The sequence below is a fragment of the Artemia franciscana genome, chromosome 14 (assembly GCF_032884065.1).
Source record: "Artemia franciscana chromosome 14, ASM3288406v1, whole genome shotgun sequence".
NCBI lineage: Eukaryota > Metazoa > Arthropoda > Branchiopoda > Anostraca > Artemiidae > Artemia > Artemia franciscana.
In genome coordinates this window covers 33,080,933-33,104,888 of record NC_088876.1, presented here as the reverse complement: position 1 = coordinate 33,104,888, position 23,956 = coordinate 33,080,933, and the positions used below count along the sequence as shown (strand labels likewise).

Sequence of the window (23,956 nt, the reverse complement as noted above, 5' to 3'; positions counted from 1 at the left end):
GCAACCGGGTTACCCAGTGACTAAACCATGCTTGAGTCAGGGTGAAAATCGGTTTCACCACTTGCCAATTTGCGCAAGAATCAACGGCGTAACCGGGTTACCCAGTGACTAAGCCAGTATGAGTCAGGGCGAAAATCGATTTCACCACTTGCCAATTTGCACAAGAATCAACGGCGTAACCGGTCTTCGTCACTGGGCAAAGCGCAAGAGCTGCGCTTTAGTTAACCTCTAGTAAAGACCTTTCCTATAGCCATCTTCAACACTTCAACAAAAAAAAATCTTCAACAAAAAACCAAACACATACATTTTTGACAAATTTATTTTGGAATGCCTTACAAAGCATATAGACAACATAAACACTTAACCAATGCTTAGATACTGAAAAATGAATTTCGCAAACCTATAATAGTCTGACACCTAGAACAATAATCTCGTAAAGGGTGATGAGGGACCATATTTGGGCCCAATAGGCCATATCTCTGAAGCCCATGTCAGAGAGACGTGTGAGGATCTCAGAATTTAATCCAAATTCAAACAAAGTTCTGTGAATAAAACCAAAGCCTTACAAGATTTTTCTTTCTAAGAAAATGAAGAAGATGTATATTTTGCTAGTTTTAGGTCTTACAGCAACCATATTGTCATTTATAGTTTTTAACAACGGAGGAAAGTATACGCCAAAAATCCACGATGATCAATGCACGTCGCAAACGCTAAGTTACATTTGATTTTTTCAAGCTAAGAACCTGCAATTATTCACTGAGAGGCGGTTTTGCGCGGGGGGCAGAGGAGGTACTTGCCCCAAAGCATAATGGGGGCGCAAAATTTCAAATAAACAATCCAACATTTATAATCATTGTTATTTTTATTTTATTGAAGACAAAGTAGAGGGCGAACTTGGCAGTATGTATAAGCAATATGAATCCTCTTCATTTTTTCCATGTAAAGTAAGAAAAGAACATACTTAAATAAATGAAAATTTTGTTAATAAAAAAAATTTTTGTTCACTGAAAATTTTGAGAGACAGGGGGGGGGGGGTAATCAAGATTTTGGCCCGGATACAAGAGAGGCCAGAACCGCCACTTTGATGAGTCCAGTTTCAAATAAGTAACTGATAGCCATTTCAATTATCTACAGCGACGTCGATGATACGGCTAGCATAGGGGAAGCTTGAGATACACTATACATTACCTGTCATGACCAAGTCTTAAGCAAGTAATAGGTCCCGTATCAAAAGAAGCGATTTCTGAGAAAATAAGAAAACTGATCTTATTCATGACAAACGTCCTAAAGACGCTTTAGATACTACCCCACAAAACGCCCTATACTTGACGTGTCAAACAGTTACTACTCAACAGTTCAGCATAGTGAGTTAAACTAGAATACGGCTAGATAATACCCCCAAAATGCCCTATACTTGACGTGTCAAACAGTTACTACTCAACAGTTCAGCATACTGAGTGAAGAAACTAAAATACGGTTAGTTCGATGCAAATTGTTAAGTATTGATTCAAATGGGGCAAGTTTTTCAGTTTAACACAGACAGTCATAGCTATCACATTAAATAAATAACTTTTTAAAAAAGGAAGAAAGGAGAATATTCTATTTCAAAGCGGTAAACCACTGATTTTTTTTTAGTCGGCTTTAATTAAGTCGGTTCTTTAATTAGTCGGATCTAATTAAAACATGTAATTGGTTTTAATTGAATCTTGAGATATTACATTCCAATTCTATATTTATTTGAATGAGAGTTTATGAATATATTTTACTACCAATCTAATTGTACTGTTTAAAGAACACAACATACATCGAAAGTTTCAAATATAGGGAAAAGGAAATATTTTACTATTAATTTTTACTACAAGCTAAAAATGTTAATTACGAACTAAAGTTGTCTCTCTTTCCATTAAAGTGTGCTACTTGTAATGATAAGCAATAATATTTAGAATGCTACATTCTACTACAAAAAATGAATAAGCTAAAACTTATCGATTTAAAACTTCCTCCACAAAATATTCAAACAGCCAAATCCGTTTTATTCTTTTCTAGCATTACTACTGTTTTAAGGGCGGGGGTAAGTTTAAAAAATACCAGTACTTGATTTTGTCTTAAATTAGTCTACCGCTTCGACCCTAAAATAAATTTGAATTTCCGAACATAATAGCCAAAATACGTGCATGGAAAGAAGGAGAAAGTCGGAAACAAAGAGAGACCAAGAACCTAATCTAACTTTTCAAACCCTTTCCCCATTCCAATAAAAGACAAACAGCGTTTTGGAAGCACAATTTACATAAAAAAAGAATTCTTAAACAAATATTACTTTCAACACAATTATTTTTTTCTTGGCCCAATTTCGCAAATTCTTCATATTATATCAGCTATTAATGGTCAAAACTCGCACGTACAACCGGCCAGAAATGGACTATGTAACAAATGGGGTGGGGGTGGGGTTTCGTTGGTAGTGGATAATTAGTATTTTTATAGTTAAGTAGTTGGACGGTTAATAAGAATAAAGAAATTGTTGGACTTAATGAATTCACCAAACATGCATACAGTAATTTATAATTTGTAAAATGAGAATAACAAGGCCAAATAGCTACAAAAGTCTTTGTGGTCAATCTGGAAGGAGGCCAACCCCCCTATTTGGACTTGTGAGCCCTTCAAAAACCTCTATCAATGTGAAGAAAACCTTAATTTTGGTCGAATAGGCATTGAATTATTCAATTAACGATCAAAGTAGGCCCAAATAATCGTTATTCCCAACGTTAGGAATTCAGATTTTGAAAAGGCTTGGTTAGTTTATAGTTAGAAAAATATGCCACGGACAGGCCTATGCGCATAGTCTATGCCAAGCCTATAAAAAGTATCTCCAGATTTATATTCTTCAACTTCTTATTCTATTTAAAAAGGGTTAGTTGAGGCAATTTATTACGAACAAAAGTTTTGTCTCTTGGAAGTTCCTCCTGCAGAAAACTCCCCAACGGAATGTTCCTCCCGTGTGTAAAATTCCCCACAGAAAGATCAAACCCCCCACCCATGAAAAATATATTTATATTTCCTAATAACATATAATATATGTAAACAACGAATAAACTGCATAACTTACAGCCTTTTTTGTCTCGCTCAAAAGCGGCTAAAAGGACTAAGGAATGGCGATCGTTGACGCTAAGGAAGATTTGCTAATAGCTTCATTGTAATCTCTTTTTTTAGGTAGCCTAAGCTTTTTAGGCTTGAAAGGGGGGTAAAGGGTATTTGCGCAAAAATAAAACCTTTTTTACTATAGGATTACTGAAGGATGTAAACACAATAACGTTTTTTAACAAGGATGAGAGACAGGCCAGTTACCTGGGCGAAGATATATTTTTATCTTAGAAGTTTCAATTTATATGAGCCACAAATATGAAAAATTAGAAGCGAAAATGAAAGAAAATGTGAGGGGGAGGGGTAAGGTTTAAATCATAAACGATATAAACTTTATGTTCTTCATTGAACTTCTCTTTATTCTTCTTCTCCAAGATCATGGCGAACTTTGCTAAAGTCAAAATCTTCCCCTGTTCCACGACGGAATATATCCAATACATCCAAGCAAGTAGTCTCAAAATGGGTTGTAGCATCATACGACTGTGAAATGAATAACTGAGACTCAGTTCCATCTTCTTTCGGCTTGTAGTAGTCACTCACTGTTACGATCCTTAAAATTGAAACACATACAAAATATGAATTTTAATAAATAGCAATAAATAGTAATCGAATAAATTGTTAGACTTCTTGGATTCACCAAACATGTGGTAGTTACTTTTTATTTTGGGGTTATTCGTTTCTATTGCATACCATTTTTTATGTTGAGTCTCATGCACGGCTGAATATGCTTGAATTTCTTACAGAACCTTTTAAGATTCCTGGAAAACCAATTATAACTGACAGTCTTAATGTTTCTTTAATATCTTTTATTTTTCATCTAAAAGACTGTCAGTTATTGTGTTTATTTTTTTATTATTGGGTTATTAATTTTTATTGCATACCATTTTTAACGTTGAGTCTATGATTCTCAATATGTTTGGATTTCTCACTTCTTAGCAGATTTCATAGCAGTTTCTTGATTTCTTCGCAGCTTAACAAAAACCGAACGGGACCGCCATGTGGGCAAATCAGCTCTTGTAACTGAAAATCTGTTTATCGGAAACCAGGTTATACCCCAGCCCACATGGCTACCTACGAAAATGATCGTTATATCCTATTCATAGTACCTAATTTTGGTTTAAAAATACAAGTGTTTCGTTAGTGTTACAATGGCCAAGCTAAACTCACTGTTCCAAGGAACGGTTGTTGACTGAAGTCAAAAGCATCAAAAGCTTTTCTACAGGTTTTACAGTCGGATAAAATTTATGCATTACAACCTGTTGCTTTTAAAATTATACCAACACCTGACTTTATATGTAAAAAGCTTTGCAAAATTTATATTATGTTTCTAATATACGGTTTATCAAAGTCACGTTGTTTGGCAGAAACTTGAAACAATTTTCAGGCAATGACTACGCAAAGCTTAAATTGATGGAAACTGACGTTATTAAATGACGTTATTAAAAAAAAATCAAATTTTTCCACCATGCGATTCAAATCAACCTGTTGCTTTTAAAACTATACCAACACCTGACTTTATATGTAAAAAGCTTTGTAATTTACTTTTAAGTTTGCATTGCTGGATGAGATATATTAATGTTTTTTTTTTTAATTTAAGTAGTTACGACTAAGATTTGTGCACGGGTGCTAATCTAATCTTTAATATTCGATGTCAATGGACTAAATTGCACCCTTAAGGCTATCGTGTAATTGGCACCAAAGTCTGATTTTTGTTTTGTTTTACTTTTTGATGAAAATATCCATCTTTTCATTTAACATAAAAATTGATACTTCTACAATAGGGTTCTCTGATACACTGAATCTGATGGTGTGATTTTCGTTAAGATTCTATGACTTTTAGGGGGTTGTTTCCCCCTATTTTCTAAAATAAGGCAAAATTTCTCAGGCTCGTAACTTTTGATGGGTAAGACTAAACTTGATGAAACTTATATATTTAAAATCAGCATTAAAATGCGATTCTTTTGATGTAAATTCCATTTTTTAGAGTTTTGGTTACTATTGAGCCGGGTCACTCCTTACTACAGTTCGTTACCACGAACTGTTTGAAAAGCTTTGCAAAATTTATATTATCTTTCTAATATACGGTTTATCAGAGTCACGTTTTCAGGCAATGACTACGCAGAGCTTAAATTGATGGAAACTGACGTTATTAAAAAAATCAAATTTTTCCACCATGCGATTCAAATCAGATTCAAAACCACGCGAAACTGTCAAAGATAAAAAAAAATCTCCGTTTCAATATTCCTATTTATTATCTTTAAATACACAGTTTGCTTTAAATATGCAAGTGCTTCACCTGTGCAATGAAAGCCTAAGAAAAACGTATTGTTCAGAAAAATAGTTATTGAATGAATTCAAAAGCCCCAAAAGATTTTTAAGGTTTTGATGTCCGGTATAATTTAAGCGTTGGTTTTTAAGTCGGATCATATTGGGTAAACCTAATGCAAATTCTCAGGAAAAAACTAAGCAAAACAAAAAATTAAATTTGACTGCATTCACCTCTAAGCTATATGTACATATTATCTCTTTAAACGAGCAGTATTTATGAATGTATTTTTTTTTTTTCGAACACAGTTCCATACTTTTGGCATTCTGGGATTTTCTAACCTAAAAATCGATCTATATAGGTCAAAAGTTTGAGAAAATTCGTTTAAGGAGATTCTGGAAAAGAGGATTCATGTCAGTGATGTCAAATTTATGAATACATTTGAAAAGAATACATACGTCACATTGGCCTCAGTAGTGGTTGTATCGTTTTCAGTGTCTATGATGCAGGCAAAATTAAACAAGAAACATGATTGGCCAAATAAAATCATGATTGACGTCATATTTATGAGTATATTTCAAGTGAATAAGTTATATCCCCCCCCCCATCAGGAGTGAATGCATCGTTTTTATATCTATGACATATGCTACATTACAAAAGGAAAATAGCTAAGTATAAAATACCAAACGTAATTAGTCTATTTACAAAAGGCGTTTTAAGTAGTTTCATAATGCCTTGAGGACAATTGAACAACATAAACCATCAAACGTGACAAGACTAGCCTGAGCAGCTAAGGTAAAGGTTAGTAAATGCGGCTAAAAGACATACCACAGCGAGAACAAGCAAATATGCGGCTAAATGATAAGCGACAGTGAGAAATACAAGCAATCGCGAGAAAACGAGCATCAGAATGTGTCAAAAATGACATGAAAAACAAAGAATTGTGCTGTTAGAAGACAAAACCCTTCAACGTTCTATGTGTTCCCTGAGAAGCCCTTAATTTTCCCGAGGAAAGAATAGCAAACAGAGTTGACTCATTAGAAGGTCGCTTGCTAGTTACAACGAGAATCAATATATACAAGCCTACCACATGACGGGTGCCATGGCCCGGCTTCGAAATCGGCTACATAGTTGTTTTTTTTCTTATCTAGCATACGACTTGCTGGCCGGTATAATTTAAGCATTGGTATAGCTTAAGCATTGGTTTTTAAGTCACGTCATATAGTGTAAAGGTCGTCTGCTAGTTACAACGAGAATCAATATATACAAGCCTACCACATGACGGGTGCCATGGCCCGGCTTCGAAATCGGCTACATAGTTGTTTTTTTTTCTTATCTAGCATACGACTTGCTGGCCGGTATAATTTAAGCATTGGTATAGCTTAAGCATTGGTTTTTAAGTCACGTCATATAGTGTAAAGGTCGCTTGCTAGTTACAACGAGAATCAATATATACAAGCCTACCACATGACGGGTGCCATGGCCCGGCTTCGAAATCGGCTACATAGTTGTTTTTTTTTCTTATCTAGCATACGACTTGCTGGCCGGTATAATTTAAGCATTGGTATAGCTTAAGCATTGGTTAATAGGTCACGTCATATAGTGTAAAGGTCGCTTGCTAGTTACAACGAGAATCAATATATACAAGCCTACCACATGACGGGTGCCATGGCCCGGCTTCGAAATCGGCTACATAGTTGTTTTTTTTTCTTATCTAGCATACGACTTGCTGGCCGGTATAATTTAAGCATTGGTATAGCTTAAGCATTGGTTTTTAAGTCGCGTCATATAGTGTAAACCTAATGCAAAATTCTCATATTTATGAATACATTCGAAAAGCATACATACGTTACATTGACCTCAGTAATGGTTGTATCATTTTCGATGTCTATGATGCAGGCAAAATTATAGTGAGAATTACAAGCAATCGCGAGAAAGCGAGCATTAGAATGTGTCAAAAATGGAATGAAAAACAAAGAATTGCGGTGTTAGAAGTCAAAACCCTTCACACATTCAACACGTACACGTACAACAAGGATCAATATATACAAGCCTACCACATGACGGATGCCACCTATGGTGACACCATGACATCAAGAGGAGGCTCGTGTTGTCTGCGGTTACAGGATAAGTGACCATGAGAATAAATATATACAAGCCTGTCGCGTAGCCAAACCGGGGCCCAGCATGAAAATCGGCTACATAATTTTTTCCTTCTTAAAACTGGCCAAATTGACATTTTTGGCCACAAGAATGATCTAAATAGATCACAACTACAAGAAAGAAAGAAGAAAGAATTTCCCAGGGTGGCTGTATCGAACCTGTTGTGAGCCGTCATGACATCAAGAAAAGGTTGAAATTGTCTGCAGTTAAAAGACAAGCGAAAATGAGAATTCATAAATAGAAGCCTTCTGTGTGTCGAGTGCCTGGGGCCCGGCGGCTTTTGAGCCCCTAAATCTACCAGAGGAAGGGTAGCAGTTCCTTCAACGGCCTACATGTCCCGGGGCGCGAACCGAACCGCATACGCCATCGAATCCAAAGTTCTAAGATAGTCATTGCTATCAGGGCGGTTGAAAAATCAGTAAAATGTTCCTCTTGGAGTGAAATGATACTTGCATCATAGAGGTTCAGCTCTAAATTAAACAAGTAGCCCGTATAAACCAAAGGCCTCATAGATACAATTTACTAGAAAGGTGCACATTTTACAACTTTTTGAAACCTCAATCATGAACAGACCCTCAATCTTTATGAGTGAATGACTTCTACCTAACATTATTTAATCACTTGCCACATTTTAATTCTTTAAACCTGCAATATTAGCCTCAGACTTGAATCAAAACGCAGAGATTTTTATATAAACAAAGTAAACACTATATGTCAAATGCGTACTAACAACGTGTTGATTTTGGACTAAAATATTGTAGCATTAGGTTGTAGTGAGCAAGTTCAGACACTACCAATGTTGGTGGGAATCAAACACTATTTATGAAATATGTAGGCTACTTACAGTGTTGTGATTTTGGGCTACTGTACTGCAATATTAACTTAAGACTTGTAACGAACAACCTCATAAATAATTAAATACAAAAAACAAACAACAATGTCAAACATATGCTTATAACGTCAAATAATTATAGCGAACAGAAATTATGGTACATAACAAAACATATATTACATTATGCTATGTTATAACAAATACATTATGTTACGAAACATATGTTGTATTTTGTTACATGACGTTACATTATAACGTCAAATAACGTCTTATAATGTCAAACATATGCTGATTTTAGAAAAATGTAATATTATATTATGATATTGTTGGGTTATATTATACTTTTAGATTATTATATTATAAGAAATATATTATTGGTTATAGTCAACAAGACTAATGTTACTCTCCGTGCCCCCTATACAGTTTTCAATGACCCTTCCAGCATACTTCGAAGAAATCAAAAAATTTAACAAGTAAGATTTTATGTCCTGTGGTCCCCCATGCTAGCAGATACTCACTAGAGAAGACACGTGAGTTTCGATAGACGGCGTTACTAGCCATTGTTGACTTCAAAGCCGTTTTTGACTCCGTAGATACGAAGCTATTCTGGCTCATGCTCAGAACAACCGGTCCTCTGCAGAAATATTGCTCTTTTAGGGAAATTGCATGGACGCACGACAAGCTGTGAATAAGTCAACGGAAAGCGTAAACAACCATTCAAAATTCGTACAGGAAATCAACAGGGATGCACCACAGCTCCCAGACTAATTAACTGTGCCATGAGCTACGTGAAGAAGACGACTACCAAGCTGAAATTCGGCCTGAAGTTCGGTGACAGAGTCATTAGTGTACACTGACGTCGCCGATGACTTGGCACCCCCAAACACCCCCGAAAACTTGTTGCAGTGCTGAGAGTATAGAGAAAAGAAGCTAGCAAAGATAGATTTAGCAACAGCTAGAGCAAAACAAAGATCATGTTTATTTTTGTTTATTATGCTTATCATGTTTATTTGTTATATGCCTAATCATGTTTATTTGTTATATTTGTTTATTATATTTTGTTTATTTATCATGTTTATGTTTATTTTTATTCTCAATCATCTCCTCCTGTAGTCCAAATGTGTCTAAACAAAGTAGCAGTCATGAACAGCTTCACGTGTCTCGGCTCATATTTGTCAAGTGATGGTTCAGTCAAGAGCGAATTCAAAGCACGGATCTTTTTGTACTAGGACATCAATTTCAAAGGCATCTTTTGCCCTAGGGAGACTTAGCAAAATCTAGCACAGACCCGCTGACATCCGCCTCACAAAAATACAGATAATCAATGCATTTGTAGTGCAATTTTTTTGGACGCTTGTATTTATTATTAGCCTCAGATTAGTTTTCAACAAACCCAGCAGTATACAAGCGCAGTTTTTTTTTTTTTTTTTTTTTTAGTGAAGGTTGATCAGTAGTTGTGAAATATACACTAAATGCGCTTTGGTTTTAGACATCCATACTTAGAGCCATACCTTTAGAGGCCTTCCACAACAATCTCCGATTGATTGTAAGTCAAAAGAGGCACAACATGCCTATATGCACAAATGTAAGGATAAAAGAATTGGAAGGGACTTGGTGCCTTTTCCCCAGGAAAGAGACAGATCATATCGCTCCAGAAGACATATTTTTGGGATTTTTGAATAGTTTTGATTAAAATAAGAATTTCAAATTTAGTACAACTAGTGGAAGGCCTACCCGGATTCTACAATGAGGCCTCACAATTAGGATTTCCCTGATGGGGATAAGGATGGAGAAAGGAACTTATAACGGAGCGAAGATCTCGAACCATCATACAGCACCGGAGCAGATCCAATCTTTTATACCCAGTCTATCCTCGTCAGGGCAAAAAGAAAATTTGAAAATGTGTATGTCCACGAGACATAAATTAACAGAGTCAGCATTTCAGGGTCGCTCAGAGTAGCATTCATAACAGAGTAGTATAATGCTGAAAGCAACCTATTTTAGAACTAAATAATCACATTTTTTTTCGACATTTTGACTGATGAATTCAGACGGTTTGAACTGGATTTATTAGGAGTTTCAGAAACTCATATCCCAGGGGTAGGAAGCATGAAATTAGGTGACATAGAATTTGTTTACTCAGGAAGGAAGGATGGGGTACATAGACAGGGAGTAGGGCTCATGATGAATAAGGAAGCTGCTAAGTCTTGTTTAGGCTGGGAAGGTATTAATAATAGAATACTAATTGCTCATTTTATGACTAAAAAGTTTAGGGTATCAGTTATAGTAGTATATGCCCCCATTGAACCAACTGATGGAGATACTAGTGACTCAGATGAATTTTACTTACAGTTACAGGAGCAAATAGACAGGGTACCAGGTAGAAATATGGTGTTTTTGCTAGGAGATTTTAATGCCCAGGTTGGTAGAAATAGGGATAGATGGTATCCTAGCCTAGGTAATTTTGGTGTAGGAAAAGAAAACAGTAATGGCTATAGGCTTTTGCAATTTTGTAGGTATAACAACCTAGTTATAACCAATACGGTGTTTGGTCACAAAATGGCCCATAAGTTGACATGGTATTCACGTGATGGTAAGACAGCAAACCTTATTGATTATGTTATTGTAAACAGAAGACTAGCAGGATCAATACAAGATACTAGGGTGTATAGGAGTGCCGTTATTGATGTTAAAAGTAAAGATCACCATCTAGTAGTGTCTAAGGTTAATTTAAAGCTGAAATTTCGGAAGAGTAACTCCCTCCCGGAAAGTTATGATGTTGGTAGACTTCAGGATGAAAATTTGAGAAAAAAATTCCAGGAACAGTTGAGTACTAAACTTGAGGGTTTAAATTTTGACAATGTGGAAGATGGATGGAATAATTTCAGAAAAACAATTTGTGAAGTTGCTGATGGTGTCCTAGGGAAGAGTGCTAAGACAGCAACTAGGAATATTAGTGAAAAAGCTTTAGGTTTAATAGAGAGTAGAAGGGGTTTGTATAAGAATTATCTGAGCGATAGGTCGTATGAAAACAAAAGGAATGTAAAGAAAGTGGAGAAAGCATTAAAATATGAACTAAGGAGATGTGAAATGGAGGCGATGGATAAAATTGCTGAGGATCTGGAAGATGCGGCTAGACGGCATAATAGTAAAATATTATACTGGCATGTTAATAAATTGAAAGGGAGTAGCCGATCCGGACTAGTCCCAGTTAAAGATAGAAATGGGGCCACAATTAGTGATAAGGAAAAAGTTAAAGAAAGATGGGTGGAACATTTTGAGAATGTGCTAAACCGAGATACAGTTGCAGGAAAAGATATAGATGAAAATGAAAAAGTTTGTGATACCTTGGATGTGAAGGAAGATTTGTTTAGTGAGGAAGAATTAGCGACAGTACTAGAAGGATTAAAAAATAATAAGGCCCCAGGTGCTGATAGTATGATTAATGAGTTCCTTAAATATGGTGGCTCTGAGGTTAGGAATAAGCTACTGAAGATTATGAACATGATTTTTGAAAAAGGGGAAGTACCCAATGATTTTAGGAAAACCTTAATTAAACCACTGTATAAGAAAGGTGACAAGAGTGAATGTCGGAATTATCGAGGCATTAGTCTGGTCTCTGTAGGTAGCAAATTACTGAGTAATATGATACTTTTTAGACTGAGACATGCTGTAGACAAAGTTTTAAGGGAAGAACAATGCGGTTTTAGAAAAGGTAGAGGATGTGTCGACCATGTTTTCACTCTTAGGTTAATAATTGAGAAGTCCCTTCGTTATCAAACACCTTTGGTCCTTAGTTTTATCGATTATGAGCAAGCTTTCGATTCTGTTGATAGAACAGCGTTAACAAAGGTCTTATCGTTATATGGTATACCAGAAAAATACATTAAAGTGATTTGCGCTATGTACGAGAATAATACTGCTGCGGTTAAGGTAGGAAATGAGGTTAGCAACTGGTTTTGTATTAAATCAGGAGTTAAGCAGGGTTGTGTTCTATCCCCCTTTATATGGATCATTTTGATGGACTTCGTCTTAAGGAGCACAGGAAAGGCAATTGGAGACCATGGAATCAAATGGGGAGGAAGAACGATCCTGGACTTAGATTATGCTGATGATTTAAGCATATTAGATGAAAGTGTGAGCAAAATGAATGAATTTTTAGAGGTTTTACGAGTTCAGGGTGCTAAAATAGGCTTGAAAATTAATGTTAAGAAGACTAAGTCACTAAGGTTAGGAATAAGTGAAGATGAACAGGTGACCTTAGGTAACGAAAAGATTGATCAGGTTGGGAGCTTCAGTTACCTTGGTAGTATTATTAGTAAAGATGGTGGGAGCAGTGAAGATGTTAAAAGTAGAATAGCTAAAGCTCAGGGTGTTTTTTCACAGTTAAAAAAAGTTTGGAAGAATAGAAAGATAAGCCTACAAACCAAGATTAGAATATTGGAAGCTACAGTGATGACAGTGGTCAAATATGGCTCTGAAGCATGGACACTCCGAAAAGCAGATGAAAATTTACTAGATGTTTTCCAGAGAAATTGCCTACGGATTGTTCTGGGTACCCGGCTGACTGACCGTATTTCAAACAGTAGGTTGTACGAAAAGTGTGGTTCAATCCCGCTTTCTGGGGCTATAATGAAAGAAAGGTTGAGATGGCTAGGCCACGTTCTACGGATGAAGGATGACAGATTACCGAAGATTGTCCTTTTTGGCCAACCGTCTGGGGCTACACGGAAAGCAGGTCGTCCTTGTCTGGGTTGGGAGGATGTCATAAATAAGGATTTAAAGGAAATGGGAACTTCCTGGGAGGGTGTAAAGAGGGAGGCTTTAAATAGATTAGGTTGGAGGAGGAGCGTGCGTAGCTGTGTTGGCCTCAGGCGGCTTGGTGCTGCAGTGAGTTATTAGTAGTAGTAGTAGTAGTGTTTTAACAGGTATAAAATGTGTCCCGAGCAGTAGGAAAGGACCATCCTGAGATATGGTGAATGGGAGCAGTGTTGGGAAATACTTAAGTAAAAGTACTTAAGTAATTACTTAAGTAAAAAAATTTCTAAAGCACCTAATACTTATACTTAAGTAAACAAGAGCTAAGAGCTCATATGGCACTTGTGACGAGGTCGGAAGAGCCGAGAGCTCATATGGTACGAGGTCGGAAGAGCCAAGAGCTCATTTGGACGAGGTCGGAAGAGCCAAGAGCCAAGAGCTCATTTGGCACTTGTGAGAAGGTCAGAACCTAAAGTTAAACTTTATAGCACAAGATCCTTCTAAATATCAAATTTCATTAAGATCTGGTCACCCTTTCGTAAGTTACAAATACCTCAATTTTCAAAATTACCTCCCCCCTCCCAATTCCACCAAAGAGAGCAGATCCGGTCCAGTTATGTCAGTCACGTATCTTAGACAGGTTTCTATTCTTCCCATCCAGTTTCATCCTGATCTCACCGCTTTAAGTATTTCCTAAGATTTCCGGTCCCCCCAACTGCCCCCCCCCCCCAATTACGTTTGATCCGGTTGAGATTTAAAATAAGATATCAGAGTTACGAGGTCCTTCTAAATATGAAGTTTCATGAAGATCCGATCACTCCTTCGTAAGTTAAAAATACGTTATTTTTCTTATTTTTCAGAATTACCCCCCCCCCCCCGCAATTGAGCGGATCCGTTCCAATTATGTAAATTACGTATGCAAGACTTTTGCTTATTTTTCCAACCAAGTTTCATCCCAATCCTTCCAATCTAAGGATTTCCCATCATTTTAGGTCTCCCCACCCCAAACTTCCCCCAATGTCACCAGATCCGGTCAGGATTTAAAATAAGAGCTTTGAGCCACGATATCCTTCTAAAAATCAAATTTCATGGAGATCCAATCACCCATTCGTAAGTTAAAAATACCTCATTTTTTCTAATTTTTCAGAATTAACCCCCCCCCCCCCAACTACCCAAAAGAGAGCGGATCCGTTCCGTTTATGTCAATCATCTATCTAGGACTTGTGTTTATTTTTCCCACCATGTTTCATCCCGATCCCTCCACTCTAAGTGTTTTCCAAGTTTTAGGTTTCCCCCTCCCAACTCCCCGCCCCCATCACCAGATCCGGTCGGGATTTAAAATAAGAGCTCTAAGACACGATATCCTTCTAAACATCAAATTTCATTGAGATCCGATCACCCGTTCGTAAGTTGAAAATACCTCATTTTTCTAATTTTTAAGACTTACTCCCCCCCTCCCAACTACCCCAAAGAGAGCAAATAAGTTCCGATTATGTCAATCATGTATCTGGGACTTGCGCTTATTTTTCCCATCAAGTTTCATCCCGATCCCTCTACTCTAAGTGTTTTCCAAGATTTTAGGTTTCCCCCCTCCAACTCCCCCCAATGTCATCAGACCCAGTCGGGATTTAAAATAAGAGCTCTGAGACACAATATCATTCCAAACATCAAATTTCATTAAGATCCAATCACCCGCTCATAAGTTAAAAATACTTCATTTTTTCTATTTTTCCGAATTAACCGGCCCCTTCTCCCCCCCCCCAGATGGTCAAATCGGGAAAACGACTATTTCTAATTTAATCTGGTCCGGTCCCTGATACGCTTGCCAAATTTCATCGTCCTAGCTTACCTGGAAGTGCCTAAAGTAGCAAAACCGGGACTTTAGGTTTTCCCCCTCCAACTCCCCCCAATGTCATCAGATCCGGTCGGGATTAAAAATAAGAGCTCTAAGACACAATATCATTCCAAACATCAAATTTCATTAAGATCCAAATACCCGCTGATAAGTTAAAAATACTTCCTTTTTTCTATTTTTTGCGAATTAACCGGGCCCCCACTCCCCCCCAGATGGTCAAATCGGGAAAACGACTATTTCTAATTTAATCTGGTCCGGTCCCTGATACGCTTGCCAAATTTCATCGTCCTAGCTTACCTGGAAGTGCCTAAAGTAGCAAAACCGGGACCGACAGACCGACAGACAGACCGACAGACCGACAGACAGACCGACAGAATTGGCGACTGCTATATGTCACTTGGTTAATACCAAGTGCCATAAAAATTGAAGTACTTAAGGATATTTAAGTGCTCAAGTACTTTCTTCGTGGCACACAAAATTTATACCGGCATGGCGCAGGGCCGATGCGTCATGTTGAGAGAGATTTCTTTGCTGCAAGACCGTTGAAACTGACACAGTCAAAAGTAAATTCTATTTTTTTATTTAATACTATTAAAGCATCGACTGATTTTGCAAATACTAAGCACAGCGTCATCCGCAAAAGAAGTAATGCATACATCTTGTAGATAAAAGCGCATCATATCCACGTAAACCAGATAAAGTAAATTGCCCAGCACAGAACTTTGAGGTACACCATACTTCACAGGAAAAGATGATGATACTACATCATTTAAAACGACTTTAAGGGACCTACCGTAAAGATAGCTCTCAAAAACATCGTAGACAAGCCCCATTTATTTTAAGATTTCTCATTCTTAAATGAAGCAATACTTGGTAGTCAACCGTGTCAAACGTTTTTTTAATGTCAATAAAAATAGACACAGGTACGTTACCTGAGTTTAATGCACAGTTAACACTTTGAACCAGGTGTTGTAATGCGTACGTAAGATGGTGCAATTTTGTATAAGATCCTTTGATTCGAAAAATCAAAAAATTTTTTGATTAGAAAAATTCTTTTTCTGAAAGGCGGTCGATTTCTCGTCAGAATCTTGCTTATCTTGTCTACTTTGAAAGGAAACGGATATTTAAGAAGTGTTTTGCGTGCTATTTACTGTACGTAAAATATTAGTGCTTGAGTACTTAAATACTGAAGTACTTTTTCAGAAGTACTTATTACTTAAGTAAATTTTTAGAGAAGTACTTAATACGTGTACTTAAGTAAAAATTTCTCTGAGTACTTGGTACTTGTAAGGTAAAAAAAGGTAAAGGATACGGCAATAGACTTTACAGTCCCTACCGGCGGTGCTGATCTCCATTTCTTGGCCCTTCAGCCAGGAAGTACAATGGGGGGTTGGGGGCCAACCATCCTGTGCTTTCGCACACCCTTCCTGTTTACCTTCCCTAGATTTCTCCAGGTACCCATTTAGAGCTGGGTCGACTCTGGCTAAGCTTACAGAGTCATGCCACTGACCCTCGTCCCAAACTAAGTAATTGGGTACACCGGGATTCGAATCCGCGTCCTCTCAGACGAAGAATCCTGAATCCAGCGCACCAATCCACTCGGCCACTTGGTACTTGTACTTAAATAAAAAAAAAGAAGTACTTGGCACAACACTGGATGGGAGTCCCACTGTGTACATTTGCCTACCAGAAACCATTGACAGTACTGCAAAAACTGTACAGCTGCATCTAACCTTCATAGTTATTAGATCATAAACAATACAGTTTGACAATACTTCTTGAAAACTTAAAACTTTTCAATATAGTCGGCCCCTGAAAATATGTCTTATAAAAAAAGAGAAAAAATGCATACTTTTGTTTGATTGGTCCAAGAAGCACAAGGGCGGGCTTAATTTCTGCTTCTGGGTTGGCTGTTTCCACATTTGTTGATACCATAGCAATGAACCAGCCTTTTGCTGCCACCTGATGAGTATAGCTCACTACAGATATATAAATATCTGAAAAAAAAATATTTAAAATTGTATATGTAATTCATAAAAAATCCATAAAATTTGTAAGGGAGCCAAGCCTCTTTATAGTTTATCCTATAGTTTATTTTCAAATCATACGCTTATGTTTAAGCTCCCCCTTTCCAAATAAAAGAACATAGAATAATATCCGTTCAGTCTTATTTTATTTCAAATCTAGATTTTGAGGTGGTTATTTCGCACATAGTTATAAAGCTGTACAACAATTTTCCCACCATTCAGAACAAGATCCACAGATGGAGGACAAGGGCCCTAATTATGAAAACACACTATTTCTTAGTGACTTCTTTTAATCAATTTCTTAGCAAGGGACGTGATCGTCTTTTACTATGTTGCTTGCTACCCCTGTGACTCGGATGGATAGATACTTCTTCGGTTATTACGAGCTATAGTTCGTTCTTTAATGTGCACCATTTTCTTGGTTTTGTTCTAGCCTACCCTCTAATATATTCTTGGTCTGTTCTTTACCCATGTTCTTGTTTGTTATTTATTATATTCTTGGCACTATTTGGCTAGAGTTTGTTCTTAACCACAGTATTCAATCACTATGGCCAAAAGTTTGTTTTTTACTATAAAATTGTTTTTCAGATCATATTCTTCTGCTTCTGACATATTCTCAGGGCTTCTGACATTTTCCCATGCTTTTTACTTTAGCTGTTCGTTTTTTTTAATAATGTGTAATTTCACATGACGTCATAGATACCAAAAAAAACGGCTCTTTCTTTTCCCTGTTGCTTCAGTTAATATGGACTAGAATTTGGTCCTTACTGTAAATTTTGAATCTGACACTATTTTTAGGAGTTATAAACCATCAAATTTTTTATTATAGGACGTGATCGTCTCTTTTAAGGTTGCTAGCTACAGCTGCAACCGGGACTATAAAGTTTTCAAACATTTTCACACATTTTAAATATTAGCTTTAAGTTTTAACATTGAAATTATTTTCAATATTAGAAAAATATAGAAATATTGAAACTTTTTCAATATAGAAAAAGTTTTAAAATTTTAAATATTGGCTTAAAGTTTTTACACATATTACGTCATAGATACAATAAACTGAATGGAATATCTGTATTAGAGGTTACCACAGTACAGTGGAGAAAGGGCTCTCCTTTAGCGCCAAAGGAACAAGTCATCGTATCTTGGGGATTTTGGATTAAAATATTTGCTGCTACAAAACTGTGCCCCTTCCCAGAGAGCCGTATAAAATCTCCTCCAACATCTAGCAGCATCATTTTTGTGCTTTCTTTCCTGGTTAAGTAAATGAAATGCGACTGTTGGCTTAATTGTACCTGCAGCTGTTGGCTTAGTTGTATCTGTAGCTTTCAACCTGTAGCAACATTTAGTTTGGGTTGACCTGCACAATAACCCTAGAGATACAGTAACTAAATCGTTTAGCTATGCTGTACAAAATGGCTGTCTTTCAACAAGTGAAATGACATCATTTTATACAATCCAAAAAATGCTTAAGCCAGATTTACCAGGCTTTAATTTACAGACTTCTGAGAGTCCTCTTTATAATAAACCCTTCAGTTACTAATTCTTTACTATAATATCCACTAGAGTTCGTTCCTTACTATAAACTATGGGCTAGAATTCGTTCTTAATTATTAAATATAGTTAAGTTGCCTATGCACGTTAGTAAAGGTAAGACTTCGTTCTTTAATATAATTCGGCTTTTACTAGAAGGCAGCTACCGCCGCAACCAAAATTAATATCTCGTTCTATACTATAACTAAGGGCTAGAGTTTGTTCTTTATTAAAAAATTGATCCATAACGTTGATGTCCCAATTTATATTCCTTTACGTAGTCGTAGGCAAGTTATTATTCCTTACTGTAGTTGTACTACGAGGCGTTATCGTCTTTTACTAGGTTGCTGGCTACCGCTACGACCCAGATTTTGATCTAACTCTATTTTTAGCAGTTATGGTATGCTGTATTTACTGTATGGTATACTGAAGCATGGGACGGGAGCATTTCTTACTAGGCTGCTAGCTGCCGCTCCAACAAGGATTTATATTTTAATTTATATATGTTAAATATATATTAAATATATTAAATATATATATTTATATTTCGATTTGACGCTTTTTTTAAAGTAATTTTAAAGTAAAGTAATCTCTTAGTATGGGACGTGATCATCTTTTTCTAGATTGCTAGCTACCTCTGTAACCGAATAATTTAGAGTAGCTACCGCTGAAACCCGGATCCGTTCTTTATTATAATCCAACATATGCAATGGTTCGTTCTTCTAATGATCGTATTTTAATATAACCTTTATGTAATCCATTTAGTATAGGCTAAAGTTCGCTCTTTATTATAAAAACTCCTGCAACTGTGATTTCAGTTATATACGGGTTTTATTTTTTCTTTTACTATGTTTCAGCAACGACTACAACTATGATTTAAAGTTCGTTCTTTACTATGAAAACTTCGAAGAATAAGGCAGCTAACTAAATCCAACATATGCCATAGTTTATTCTTCACTAGATTTCAGCATTCTGTACAGCCATGATATCGATTAAACTTACATGATTCCTACTTATAATTACATACTTCTTTGGAATAGCAAGAGACAAACCTCAAGAATCAGGCAGCTCTAAGATCAATGCCTGAATAATATCTATAAGATATTATTCTAAGATATCTAAGATATTTATAATATCTAAGATATTATATTGTTCTTCCAATGCCTGTCTTTTTATATAAAATCCTATTCATAATGAACTATATTATCTGTGATAGTGTATGGCATAAATATCGACTTTAACATAACATATCGACTATAATAGTTTATAATATAAACAGATCTACAGTGTTGTGGAAAAATGCAGTTTTCAGTGAAAAAATTGATTCTATTTTTATAATTAGAAAAAATGAGGTATTTTTAACTTACGAAGGAGTGATAGGATCGTAATGAAATTTCATATTTAGAAGGAACTTGTAACTTAAAATTTCTAAATTTAAATCCCGACCAGATCCAGTGTCGTTGGGGGGGGGGGACCGGAAATCTTGGAAAACGCTTAAAGCGGAGAGATCAGGATGAAACTTCGTGGGAAGAATAAGCACAAGTCCAAGATACGTGACTGACATAACCGGACCGGATCCGCTCTCTTTGGTGGAGTTGGCGGGGGGGGGGGGTAATTCGGATAAATTAGAAAAAACGAGCTATTTGTAACTTACGAATGGATGATCAGATCTTAATAAAATTTGATATTTAGAAGGATCTAGTGCTTTAGAGCTCTCATTTTAAATCCCAACCAGATCCGGTGACAGTGGGAGGAGTTGCAAGGGGAAACCGAAATTCTTGGAAAGCGTGAAAATTGAGGTATCTCTATCGTACGAATGGGTGATCAGATCTTAATGAAACTTGATATTTAGAAGGATCTTATGCCTCAGATGCTCCATTTTCAATTCGAATCGGATCCAGGGACATAGGGGGTTGGAGGGGGGAAACAGAAATCTTGGAAAACGCTTAGAGTGGAGAGATTGGGATAAAACTTGATGGGAAGAATAAGCACAAGATACAGACACGTGATTGAAATAATTGGAACCGATCCGTTCTCTTCAGGGGAGGGGGGGCTGGGTGTTAATTTGAAAAAATTAGAAAAATTGAGGTATTTTTAACTTAAGAACGGGTGACCGGATCTTAAAGAAACTTGATATTTAGAAAGAACTCATGTCTCAGAGCTCTTATTTCAAATCCCGAACAGATCTGTTGACGCTGGGGGGAGTTGGAGGGGGAAACTGGAAATCTTGGAAAACGCTTAGAGTGGAGAAATCAGTATGAAACTTAGTGGGTAGAATAAGCAAATTTCGTAGATACGTCATTGATGTAACCGTAATGGATCCGCTCTCTTTGGGGGAGTCAGGGGTGGGGTTCATTCCTCTGTGAAGGCTAAAATAGCCTTCACCCCCATGCAGGGAGCTATTAAATTCGTGGTTCCGCGGTTTTATTATACAGCTGTAGATCGATTTTAAACTATAGCAACTTTTCAGCGAGAAAATGGCTTTTGAAATACACAATTTGTGATACTTGTTTCTATTATAATAAAAAAATATTACTATAATTATAAAAAACTCAAATAATTCGCTTGTATTTTCGTATTTTACTTCTTTGAAATACCCCTCCCCGTGGACATCTGATTAGTATATGTTTTTCTCATTCTAGATGGCGATAAATGTTTGTTGCTACACAATTCCAACACTGTCTCATTCATGCAATATGTGTCACAACATAATAGATGAAAGTGCACAAGACAACGTGCCCAGACAACGTACCAACCCTACCCAGACAACGTAAATCTTCTTGTGTTAAGTATGCGATTCCTACGGACATTTCTGAGTCCTCTCATTAGAAAATGCATGTTTTTGAACTATTTCTGGAAATTCCAATTTGTGAATAAAAGGGCTTAATTTGCACAAAACATCTTTTTAGCTCAAAAAGTTTTAAGTTCAAATATTTCAAAAACAAACGATAAATAAAAAAACTGCCATTACCAACTGAACATATTTATTAAATTTGTTACATGGTCTAATAAATCAAATAATGTTAATTAATTATTAAACATTTTAAGATATATACATTAATTAATTAGGAAGTTATATATATATATATATATATATATATATATATATATATATATATATATATATATATATATATATATATATATATATATATATATATATATATATATAATAGTATTATATATTTGCAGTCCGCATCTACTAACGGATGACTTGTTAATAATTATGAAAGCTTTGATATCTTGACGATTTAACAAACTCCAAAAATGCTAAATTTTACCATCACCCTTGGAACATGAGAAACAAGCTTATTTTGTGTTTTTAATTTGCTTACCCGAACATGTGAAATAAGCTCATTTTGTGTTTTTAAATTGCTTACCCGAACATGAGAAATAAGCTTATTTTGTGTTTTTAAATTGCTAACCCGAACATGAGAAATAAACTTATTTTGTGTTTTTAAATTGCTTACCCGAACATGAGAAATAAGCTTATTTTGTGTTTTTAAATTGCTTACCAAAACATGAGAAATAAACTTATTTTGTGTTTTTAAATTGCTTACCCGAACACGAGAAATAATCTTATTTTGTGCTTTTAAATTGCTAACCCGAACATGAGAAATAACCTTATTTTGTGTTTTTAAATTGCTAACCCGAACATGAGAAATAAACTCATTTTGTGTTTTTAAATTGCTTACCCGAACATGAGAAATAAGCTTATTTTGTGTTTTTAAATTGCTAACCCGAACATGAGAAATAAACTTATTTTGTGTTTTTAAATTGCTTACCCGAACATGAGAAATAAGCTTATTTTGTGTTTTTAAGTTGCTTACCCGAACATGAGAAATAAGCTTATTTTGTGCTTTTAAATTGCTTACCCGAAATCCTATTAACCAGTTACTAGGGTATGATCAGTTGTGTGGATAAAGCATCCTTAGTGCTAGGAACTGGCACAATGGATATTGTGGACAATGGAAGATAATGGACAATTTTAACAATGGAAGAAAAGCACAATGGAACAAGCTTATCTTGTGTTTTTAAATTGCTTACCCGAATTTCTATTGACCTGTTTCTGGGGTATGATCAGTTGTGTGGATAAAGCATCTTTTGTGCCAGGAACTGGGTGGTCCAATAAGCAAATGCAACGGATGACTTGACCAACCTTTTCTACTCTGTCAGGAACATAGCTGGGGTCACAGTACACTTGTTTACATCTAGCTGTCTCTCCACCAGAACGAACTCCAACTGCTTTGCCATTTTCCATAATAATTTCGTCTATGGGTTTATCTAGCATGTAAGTTCCACCATAGATAGCGCTCAACCTAAAAACCGATATCCATGGTTCTATTAGTACACACGCAAGACTATATATTTCAAATTAGCGGCACCAACAAGTTTTTTTCATATATTTTTAATATCTCAAAAAAAAAAAATACTTAAATACACAAATATGATATTTTGTAAAAAAAAAAATGGAATATATAACAACAATAATAAAAACGAAATAATGATAAAAATAATATTAGTTAGAAACAAAATACTAATCTAAAAATAATACACCTGCCCCAACATAAGCCCACTGAGGCAGATACAGGAAATCCCTTGGGCATATTAATGTAGAGGACAAGATTTGCCATTTTGTTAACTTCTTTCTTGTTAAAACTTGTTACTTGTTAACAAGTTAAACTTCTTGTTAAAACTTCTTTCTTTTAAACCTATAATATAACTTGAAAAAAAGACGAGATCATATTCTTCCTTAAAAAGAAATTGAGCTTTGGAGTGAAGACTCGTCAATTTGCTTTGCTAAGAGAAGAATAGAGACAAACCTTGGGGTGAGTTTGTCAGAATTTAAAATATTTTACCTTGCGTATGGTATCTCTAATTTTTAGTTTCGACTAAATAGTTTCTATCAAGTTTCTAGTATCTCATTAGCATAAGTTTTCTCATTCTATATATCGATAAAAATTTGTTCCAACACTTCCATCAATATTTGTCATAACATAATACATGAAAGTGTTCGGTTTCAAACTCAAACTACGTATTTATTCTTCTGTTAAGTATGAAAAATAAAACAAAAATTTACAAAAAACTTAAACGCAAACTTAAGTAGTAAGTCTATTTGGCGACGTATTAAAGAACAAAATATTCAAGAGAAATTAAAGAACTACGTTGTTACTTCAAGATTCCTAAACATAGCTGCAATCAACGTTTTTAGTGAAACAACTAAGCCGAATAGTGAAGCCTTAAGTATAGTATAATAGTATAATAGCCTTAATAGTGAACCTTAAGGTGGAACTAGCGCCAGAAGTTGTTGCAACTTGCAATAGAACGTAGACTTTGCTTCATGAGTCGCATTTAAGGTAGGGGCTTGCGCAAAGTTGACCTTAAGG

The 23,956-nt window shown here is 35.8% G+C and overlaps 1 protein-coding gene across 1 annotated transcript in view; it reads right to left on the bottom strand.

The window, feature by feature from the left end:
• Positions 1-301: 301 nt before the first annotated feature.
• LOC136035603 (rab GDP dissociation inhibitor alpha-like) overlaps positions 302-23,956 on the bottom strand; it is a 56,707-nt gene continuing 33,052 nt past the window's right edge. The window contains exons 6-8 of the mRNA XM_065717482.1: positions 22,617-22,888; positions 16,865-17,009; positions 302-3,688 (exon numbers count right to left, since the gene is read on the bottom strand). Of these exons, the coding sequence (XP_065573554.1) occupies positions 3,496-3,688; positions 16,865-17,009; positions 22,617-22,888 (610 nt within the window). The 3' untranslated portion in view covers positions 302-3,495. The remainder of the gene's footprint in view (positions 3,689-16,864; positions 17,010-22,616; positions 22,889-23,956) is intronic.